Source organism: Patiria miniata, unplaced genomic scaffold (genome assembly GCF_015706575.1).
Source record: "Patiria miniata isolate m_02_andy unplaced genomic scaffold, ASM1570657v1 HiC_scaffold_29, whole genome shotgun sequence".
NCBI lineage: Eukaryota > Metazoa > Echinodermata > Asteroidea > Valvatida > Asterinidae > Patiria > Patiria miniata.
This window is the reverse complement of record NW_024037068.1, coordinates 5568139-5578484: the sequence shown is the minus strand read 5'-3', so window position 1 is coordinate 5578484 and position 10346 is coordinate 5568139. Positions and strand designations below refer to the sequence as shown.

At 37.6% G+C, this 10346-nt stretch overlaps 1 protein-coding gene and 2 long non-coding RNA genes across 4 annotated transcripts; all 3 read left to right on the top strand.

The window, feature by feature from the left end:
• Positions 1-267: 267 nt before the first annotated feature.
• On the top strand, positions 268-2993 carry LOC119735765. Its single transcript, XR_005272226.1, has 3 exons — positions 268-374; positions 1375-1399; positions 2920-2993. It is a non-coding gene; the product is annotated as an uncharacterized LOC119735765 (long non-coding RNA).
• Positions 2994-3160: 167 nt separating this feature from the next.
• Positions 3161-4606, top strand: LOC119735891. The gene is made up of 4 exons (XM_038209836.1): positions 3161-3170; positions 3629-3748; positions 4047-4147; positions 4331-4606. Exons 1-4 carry the CDS (start codon positions 3161-3163, stop codon positions 4604-4606), a joined length of 507 nt encoding a protein of 168 aa, XP_038065764.1.
• Positions 4607-5596: 990 nt separating this feature from the next.
• Positions 5597-8551, top strand: LOC119736120. 2 transcript variants are annotated; one of them, XR_005272278.1, is made up of 4 exons: positions 5597-6067; positions 7349-7523; positions 7880-7974; positions 8354-8551. It is a non-coding gene; the product is annotated as an uncharacterized LOC119736120 (long non-coding RNA). The 2 variants fall into 2 exon arrangements; XR_005272277.1 differs by having other exon boundaries at positions 5597-7523.
• The last annotated feature ends 1795 nt before the right edge of the window (positions 8552-10346 follow it).

The window sequence follows — 10346 nt, the reverse complement described above, 5'->3', positions numbered from 1 at the left end:
GTAATGGTCGATCCAACATGTAATGGACAATCCAACATGTAATGGTCACAGTGCATGCAGTGTATATACTGGAGGGTATATACTCTGTATGACCTACTGGAGGGAATTCAATCTTGTGTTGGTTCGGGGGACCTGCATCATTTAGACCATTAGAGAAAGGATTGTGTCCACAAAATAGTATTTTATACGCGGCGTAAGCGTTTACGCTACGCAGCTCGCAGGGTTAAGACGTTGATTAAATATGTTTTTTCACAATTCATATTCAGACCCCTCGATGCAGAGTCAGTCGATTTTCACCTTCATTGCCGTCGGTATCGCGGCTGCATTTCTGCTGGTGCTTGTTGCGGTTATTGTCTCATGGAAACGCCGAAAGAGTAAGTTTGTTTGCCAACTCTAATGACTGTTAACTCTGTTTTTGACACTGCTGTCTACTACTGAGCTATTGCTTTGCTGATTCCACACAGCAGCACACTGCAAAAAACTGTGTTTAGCAATTAAACACTTTTCTAAACACTTTCTTGCTATCAGGTTGTAAACATGTTTACATACTAAACATGTTTAGAGTGAGGATGGATAGTGTTTAGCAATTGAACATTGATGTTTCAGAATGGAACACATAATGTTTAGCTCCTAATCATGTTTACAAAGTGATAGAAAGATTGTGTTTAATGGCTAAACACAGATTTTAGAGTGCACCTTGTTGGGATCAATTGCAGCTGCTAGTAATAATGTGTTGATATTCAGTGCCTTTTGGACTTATCATGTACACTTTGCGTCGTCAATTTGATACAACTGACCTGCTTAGAAACCTCCAGATTTCTTTCATATTTACGGTGGACATTTAACATTTAGCTTTTTCCCCCTGCCTTCTAGCGCCGAATACTGGGGACGCCACATAAATATAAGAGTAATCAACAACTAACACGTGCTTTTACATCATAGTGTGCGTACGGGTGAGGTCAAATCCTATACTAGGGCCAATATCAGGATCAGTTTCCTGTTAGTTCAGCCCGTGAAGCAATCTTGATGTTTCTTTTTGAGATTTGAAAGCTAAGAAATATGGATAATCAAAACATAACACCATTGTTGATTGTCCAGAATGTACTATAATAATATTTGCGTTTCGAATGTAAAATTCGAGGAAACAAATGCATCCTGTATAGTCATTATATAAGTTCTGATGGCTGCTAAACATATCGAATATTGAGGTGATTTGTTTATATGAGTTTCATTGTTTGTGGGTTAAAGTGCAAAATCGGAAAAACGAAAGTGTACACATTGTATTTTTGCAATGAGGTGACAATGAAGGTAACAATAACAGAAACCATTGTAGACATTTGCTTATGGTTTGATTCTCGTTATTCCTATCTACAGATAACATTGCCTCCGATGGAAACCAGTGAGTAAAATGTATTTTAAATATTGACAGTTTTGCTTTGTCAATGATTTATTGGAATTAGTAATGCGGGTCAGTTTCTTTTTGTGCTGACACGATAAGTCTTTATTCCACTGATAGTCGCTGTTGCATATTTCTATTTTTATCAACCGTAATTATGTTTTAATGACAAGCTATATGCTTGTGTTCTAATGACAAGCTATATGCGAGCATTATCACAGCATGCTTTTAAACTTTGCAAGCTGGAATAAAGTAAAAAATGAGGTCATCCACGTAAAAACAAGTACTGCAAATTCTTCCTTTAAGGAGACAGTACTGTTCCTAAACTCAATTTTGTGAGAATTTACCCCCAAAATGCTTGACAATACTACATACACCTTACACAGAGCGCCATAAATGGTGGTAGTTCTTTGTTAATTTAAATGAGAAAAAAAAATATTTTAAGATAGGTTGCTTTGTGCACTTGTCCTATAAAGGCTGGAGGATTCAGCCGGGGAACACAATGCAACTTGTCAAAGTTATACGAACACCAATGTACGGAAGCGTATTTAGGACAAACAAATTCGGTCAACGTTTTCGTCGGGTGGTTACTATTCCGCCCGGGCGAAGTAATATTTAGCCAGGTTTGATTACTATTCCACCTGAGCGGATTACCATTTGAGTTGATTTCTAGCACAAAACAGCTGATATTAACCCATTAAAGGAATTAATAGAAATTTGCTAGTGTTTTAGAAACATTTTTGGGTGCTCAATAGTTGTAGAAATGTTTATTGTATAATAGGGCTGTTAATCTCAATTGTTCAAGTTTTGGGGGGGGCTGATTTGGACCCAAGTTGTCTTCTAAACAGTTCATATCATTAAATTTGAAACTTGGAATAGACAACTTGACAGGGAATAGTACATATTACCGAGACGTCATTGTGACATCATCAGGTATTTCAATAATATGTTAATTTTAACGTGCTTTTTTTGTTTATTTATAAATCATAAACTATACGGAAACAAATCATGTTAAAGTTAGTATATAGGTGCTTTTTTTCAAAGTTGATTTTTAATTTAAAAGAATATAGGGCCCTAATGCTCTCTAACAAATACTTTTGCTTGTTTGCTTTTTGAAGCATTCATACTACTCTGTGTCAGGATGTTCAGTCCAAGTTTATGATATGGATCGTTTATATGAAATAATTCAACCCCCACTTGAAAGAGTGAAATGAACAGCCTTGTTACCCAGCAATACAATTTTAAAAACATTGAGCGCCCGAAAATGTTCCTACAATACTAGCAAATGAATATTAATTCAAAAAATGGGTTAATTTGAGCTGTTTCGAGCTCGAAAACAGCTGAAAATGTAGCCAGCACGGGCGGAATAGTAATTCCGACCGGGCGATTTAGTAATCCGTTCCGGGCGAAATGATAATTTTGTCCGGGGGGGGGGGGGGTATGCCCTTATACGCTTCTGTACCAATGGTATGACTCTGAAAGCTTTATATTAGTAACAATGTATTGTTAACATGCTATTACAGGCCTGTAGTTCGCTACACACGGACTGGAACCGACAGGCCCACGGCGTCTGTGAGTCCTGTTTTGAACACAGTCGTAGGACCATCAGGTAAACTAAGCTTAGTGCAGGAATTCCCAAGCTGTTCGTGCTAGAGAATGGGATCTTCGAATTCAAAACTGAAATGACACCTAACACGTATCGAACAATGATAACGATCATGTTGCCATCATTAAAGAATGACGATTCGATCTTTGATCGAAATTATGTTTCGATGTGACAGGTTACAAGTTTGCTTGTATATAAAATCAAATTATTTATTTTTTTAATACAAAATTAAATCAAGCTGCTTTAATTTGATTGGTACAATGAAGCTTCAAGAGTGGAGTGTCATGGCCTAGCAGTTAAGAACACCGGACTCTTGCTCTGGTGTTTCAGAGGCAACAGTGGCGTGGGTTCGAGCCCGGGCCCGGACACTTGTGCCCTTGACCATTATTGCTTCGTCCTTCGGATGGGACGTAAAGCTGTAGGTCCCGTGTGTTGTGTAATGCACGTTAAAGACCCCAATAACACTTATCGCTAAGAGGTTTGCCCCGGTGTTTCTGGCAGTGGCTGCAATATGCAGCAAGATGACGTAAATAAAGAGTGAAGTATATTTGGTCATACGGCCTTTAAAAATACGATAACTTTAAGAGAAGCCACTCTCAAAACTGTGTACTTTATTTTATTACAAGTTGCGGAAAATATCTACGAGGAAAATACGTTCCTTCCGAATAGCGATTCGCCTCCTGCTACGACAGCGCCCTCTAGCAGTGACATTCAGGCAACAAGGAACTTCCGACGTTACATTTCCGGTAATCAGTTAATAGAGTTACTCAATAAAGTCAATGATTAAGTCCACTCTTCGGTTAGTTTATACACCGAAGCGTTGAGTTAAAACATGTTCATGTCCGATCAACCTCTGCTTTGTGATATGCGACCAACACTTCATGTGTGCATCCGGAAACATCATTAACATTGGTATGTGTTTTGCAGGATACTTTTGGACATGCCTCACTTCTTCAACTTATTTCGACGAGTTTGGATGTTCTGGTTTCAAAACTGATGTTCAAACTGATGTTTTTTGGTTTTCTTGCCTTGCTTTTTTTTAAGGCAATAGGGTAGTGGAGACTGTAGTCCTCCCTGGCCCCCTGGAGGAAAGCGATATGCCGTCTACCAGCAACCAACAACCAGCCGCCACCATTTCTAAGGAAGTATGTAAATTAAAACTAATACATTCTTTCAAGTTATCAAAACAAATATGCATTATGGTTACATTTCCGTCAAAATTAAAAATGTGCATACATTAATTTGTTTGTCAAATAATCCAATTTTTCAAATGCGCAGTCGTGATATTTGCATTAAACGCAGTCATTTCTACCTATTTGTCTTGGCAGGTCCTCATTTACGCAGACGTCCATCACACCAAGGCACGCCCATTGGACGTCCCGCCCATCCGCACGGCGCCTACCACCCAGTATGCAGACATCGACATCTTCCTGTTATCAACTCCTGTCGAGACCCCGCCTCTTCTCAGAGACGACGCCCCAAGCTTGGGTGCTGAGGGGCTGATTCTAGATAGTTTGCAAGAAGAGGGCATTGAAGAGAGGGCTCCGCCCCGCCCCCTCCGGGGTAACCCGATCCCTCATCTGGTACGGGATTGGCAGATCTAGACTTAACGAGTGTGCGTGAATAACCGAAATGATCAGTTTGAGGATCACTGGGCGAGCAGCCCAATAAGACCCGTATACAGTCAGACGAATATATTACTATTCACTTTCGTTTGTATATTTTGTAAGAAAAGAAGAGCTTTCCCAGTGGGCACATGACGTTGTTTCAACGTTGAATGTTGGTTGAAATGACGTCACGACGTCGAAATACCGTAAAACAACGTTATTTCAACGTCACTTTTGCGACGTTGATTTTATGTTACAGTTTGACGTTGTTTCAACGTCGAATAAATGTTGAAATTGCGTCGCGATAATATCAACCTAAATTCAATGTCTATCCAACGTCGGTTTTGTAACGTTGTTCCAACGTCCATATTTCGACATTAATCCAACATTGAATGTTGGTTGAAATTGCGTCGCGATATTATCAACCTAAATTCAATGTCTAGCCAACGTCGGTTTTGTAACGTTGTTTCAACGTCCATATTTCGACATTAATCCAACGTTAAATGTTGGTTGAAATTGCGTCGCGATATTATTAACCAAAACTCAATGTCTATTCAACGTCGGTTTGGTAACGTTGTTCCAACGTACATATTTCGACATTAATCTAACGTTGGATAAATGTTAAAATTGCGTCGCGATATTAACAACCTAAAATTAACGTCTCTCTGACGTCGGTTTGGTAACGTTGTTCCAACGTACAGATTTCGACATTAATCTGACGTCGAATAAAAGTTTAAATTGCGTCACGATATTGACAACCGAAATTCCATGTCTATTTAACGTCAGTTTGGTAACGTTGTTCCAACGTACAGATTTCAACATTAATCTGACGTTGAATATGCGTTTAAATTGCGTCACGATATTAACAATGTTAAATTCAATGTCTATCAATCGTCAGTTTTGTAATTGTTCCAACGTATTTTGACATTATTCTGATGTTGGATAAATGCTTAAAATTGCGTCGTGATAACGACCTAAATATACCAACGTCGGTTTGGTAAACTTTGTTTAACATACGGATTTTAATTAGTCCAAAGTTGAAAAAATGTCGAAATTAAGTGCGTCGCAATCAAACATATTGCATTGCTTTGAAATTGAGTATCCTCGCGGTTACTTCAACGTCAGTCCTGCTGTATCAATTAACGTATAATTTTAACTATCAAAGTGCAAAATATTATGTCAAGAAATATAAACAAAATAGCCGACTTAATTGAACTTTGTGGCCTTTTTTATGAAAACATATTATTTGTCAGCACGCCAAAGCTGTGACGCTAGCCAATCACACGGCGCGTAATTTGTTCTACATTCCAAGGTTGTGACGCTGGCCAATCAGTTTTCATGTACTCTCTTTGAATCACGATATGGCGCGCAAGCATATGACCGTTACATATTTCGACATCATACTGCAGTTGTGTGGACGTGTAGCGTGCAGCCGACATCATTTTACTCAAATAACAGGTAAGAATTTTGCCATCAAAATTCGTAGTTATTGTTATGATGTTGCTTAGACATACCTGACGTTTATTCGAAGCACTTACTTATTAATTGCAACCAATTTCTCCCCAAAACGATAAACAAATATTGACACATCACTGGGGTCGGGGACACTGGCATGCATGGTCACTGATGATACCGGCGTCCGGTACGCATGGGAACCAGGTCGACCGCATGCATCCCGGCACTCGGAACAGTGTATTGCTGAGCTGTACTAAAACGGGTTCAATGGGAAAGTAGTGAGAGAAATCCTGAGAAATAATCCTCCATTGGCGTTTTGAACTGTACAGTATAATGGACGTGTGACTTAAACTTTCCGAGACGATATTGTTACCATGAATAAATGTGGCTCAATTACTGGATTTCCTTTGTATTGAAAAGTTGTTTCTGAGGAAATAGAAATTGCATTTTTTTTCACTTGGTAGACCTTATGGACATGAAATGCATGATGATGAAATGTACTTAAGCCTACCTGGTTAAAAAAAATAATAACCAGGAAAAATATAATTCGATTTTCTGCACTGTAGAGTTTCAGTTTTCATGTAATTTTCAGGCTAAAAAGTAAAAATGGATCGTCCAAAAGTGATTGTAGAATGGAATGCAGTATATTTTCTCGAGGTCAATTACTGCCATACTGGATTTCTTCGTACAGCTACACAGCGGTGATAGGTCGTGGGTCATGTACATTATACCGTTTTACTTCCCCTGATTATTAAACCAGGTGGGTTATCTTCCATAGGGAATAGGCCTATCAAGTGGGGGATAAACACTCCCGATTTCGATTTCACATGTTGCTATCACCACCCCGGTGCTCTTGTACATGTACAAGTCACAAAACGGAGGAAGTTGCTGGGTAGTTCCTTGATCCTTTGTGTAAAACTAAAAGTTGCTGTGACAATAGTGAGAATGCATAACACAATAATTTCTGTATCAAAACTTTAGGTAAAAGCAAGCATGGATAATTATACCGCTGTTTGTAGCCTGTGCTGTGAATGGTGCAATAACAAAATGACTCACGGTGCAGGGAGTGAGTAATTACGTAAATGTATTGGCCTAAGTAATCAATCATTGCATAGGCAGGTGGTATTTCTACATAAACTTGTTTTTGTTTTGTGTAGATACTAGACATGGTTTGCATATTTTTTTGGGGAGTATGCAGAGTCTAAGTTTGGCAGGTAGGACAGGTAGGGTAGTTAATCTCACTTTTTCAGCTTCTGAAGAAAAAAATCCTTTTCAAAATTCCAGAAGAGTTTACAAGACCTCACAGATGACGAAACCCCACTCAGCAATGATTCATACAGGAATTGAGGAGGAGCCAAAGTCAGCATGGATTGTCGAACCAGTATGGAGGAGTTATGTATGACTTTCGAAGATGCTTCAGTTTGAAATCTTTCGGACAGTACTCGCAGTGCCGTAGCTGGTATGTATATGCCGACAAAAAAAAAATTCAGGGCTAAGTTTTATGGCAAAAACCGATTATTTTATTCTTAAGTCAATAACACTTGCAGAGATGTAGCTCTGATTGCAGTCATCGCACATAAAAAAAGTGGTATTCAAATCCATTTATACTTGTGCGAACAACAGACACAATGGCCAGTTCATTCAAAACGCAAAAATGAAAACAGATTTGTGGCTATATCTTAATTGAGTGTTGGCAGAAGTTTCGTCACAGTGCATTGTATAATAACTTGTGTTTGTTTACACTCTTCCGTTATCTTTTTTCCTGATGGGTCTTTGCTTTTGTCTCTGAGCGTTGTTTTTTTTCTCATCCAACAGGTGCATGACCAAGTGATTGAAGACAGTTCAACAATGATGGGCAGAGTGGAACTGAAAAAAAGCAGATGAGGAGACGGACCTTTTCAGTTTCGCAGGTAATTTAATTTTCTTCGCCAGATTTAATTTATTTTGACCAATTATTGATCTTGGTTAAAATCTCATTGTGTGGGTACTTGGTTGTATGGTTGATAATTGCTGAAGTGTCAGGAAATACAAGTGGTAGTTTTTATAAGTGCAAGTTTAATAAAAGGAATCATTCTGTTGATTTTTTGTACACAATGTCAGCACATAAAATGATGACCAAACGTGTTGTCGCTTTGTTGAAACTAATATGGTTTATGTATGTATTTCTCTTTGTTTGTGTTTGTAACATTTTCGTTTTTGAGGGTGATTTGGTTGTGTCAATGAATAGATGGTTGGGGAGGAAGCTTGCAATTCTAAAATATTACACTATCTTTTATTTGTCTTTTCTAGCGAGGTCTAGTAACTTCGTAATCGGGCAAGGTGATGGATGTTGCTGCTTGTTGAGTTTTTCATCTCCTGTCAAGTTTGCGCCTGAAAGAAGAGGTGATGGAGGGACACACTGAGGGCCCATGCACCTTCACATTCAGTCGTACCTTTGGACTGTGTTAAATATTTCAATATTGGAACAGTTGATTAATAGTAATTGTTCAAATACAGTAAGTTGCTCTGGAGTGGCTGGTATCTTTCCGTAAGTGTAACAGGTAAAGGCTCTTTAAGTGATGGAAATTCAACCTCTGCCGCATCTTGTACTTTTCATCTTGAAACTTCCACGTTCGAGAAGTGGGGGACTGTTATAATAATTATATACAGTACATGTATTGTGCATTATTTAGTTATTACTGTTGATTCTTGGTTGACCTGTTCAAATGTTCAATTGAATCATTTATATTAATTTTGTATGAATGATGCTGTTTGTTTTATTATTTTCTATTTGATAGTTTCTAATGCTCTTGCCCAAGTCTGCCGCATAACCTCTTGCAATATTTCACAAGAAAATTCAAAGATATGATAGAATAGTGCTGCAGGTAAATTTGGAAAACTAATATGAATTGTATGCAAATGAAAAAAAAAAGTGAATTTAGACGTTTAAAAATTGTACCTGTATGCTTGTTAATTCGTGTTATATTTCCGATGTAAATGCACTGGGCAGTGCTGCATTTCTTTGAAAAAAGAATCAAATTCATTATCATGTATCTTTTTAGAGAGTAGTACCCTCGTTTAGGCTATAATGCTGTTGGAACAAGTCAATCTAATTCTGAATTTTACTATGTATGGATTAATTACTACTTTGTTGAAACCTAAAAGGTGTTGTATAAGCTGATAAGGTTGGAAGTTAATTAATAAATACACACATTTTTTTATGGAAAAAATTAAAGTGATTGATAAAGAATTTCATTTAAATTTAAAGTTATTCAATTTCGACATGGATTTAACAACACTCCTCAGCTTGCAAATTTATTTAACATAGAACGATTGGAAAAATGCCAACATCCACCATTATCAGTACATTCTGGCTTTAAATCTTAACACAAACCTTAAAATATTTTGATTCAAGAGTTGCATTTATTTAACTGTGATATTTCTAAGAATAGGATGTCATTTAATGTTGATTATTTATACGTTGATTGAACATCATGTCAGTGCTATTTTAATGTAGAGATGTCGACGTTAAATCAATGTTGAAATGTCTACGTTAACTCAACGTTGTGATCTTAACGTTGTTTCAATGTCGACATTTCCACGTCGCTTCAATTTGCAAATTCAATCATTAATCAACGCTGAATCAACGTAGAATCTCCGACATTAAATCAACGTTGACATATCTACGTTGATTCAACGTCGTGCTCTCCACGTTGGTTTAACGTCAGCATAATGACGTCAGATCAACTTGCAAATTCAATCATTAATCAACGTTGAATCAACGTAGAATCTCCGACATTAAATCAACGTTGACATATCTACGTTGATTCAACGTCGTGCTCTCCACGTTGGTTTAACGTCAGCATAATGACGTCAGATCAACTTGCAAATTCAATCATTAATCAACGTTGAATCAACGTAAAATTTTCAACATTAAATCAACGTTGAACTGTTGACGTTGATTCAACGTCAGCATTTCAACGTCAGATCAACTTTCAAATTCAATCATTATTCAACGTTAGTTCAACGTCGGAATCTGACGTTGTTTCAACGTTATTTCAACGTATTTTGCCCACTGGGTTCTAATGTCAGATGGAAACAACTTCATTCTTAACATATACACACCTTTTTTGTGGTAAAAATGAAAAAAAGGTCACTTTCGCTTGTGAATTTGGAAGAAAAGAAAGAGTTTTCTAATGTCTAAGAAAAAAAATTTATTCTTATGACACATTCACATCTTCATCGTGGTAAAAATGAAGACAAAGGTCACAGAAACTGGAAAAACTTGTGAGGCAAAGGTATG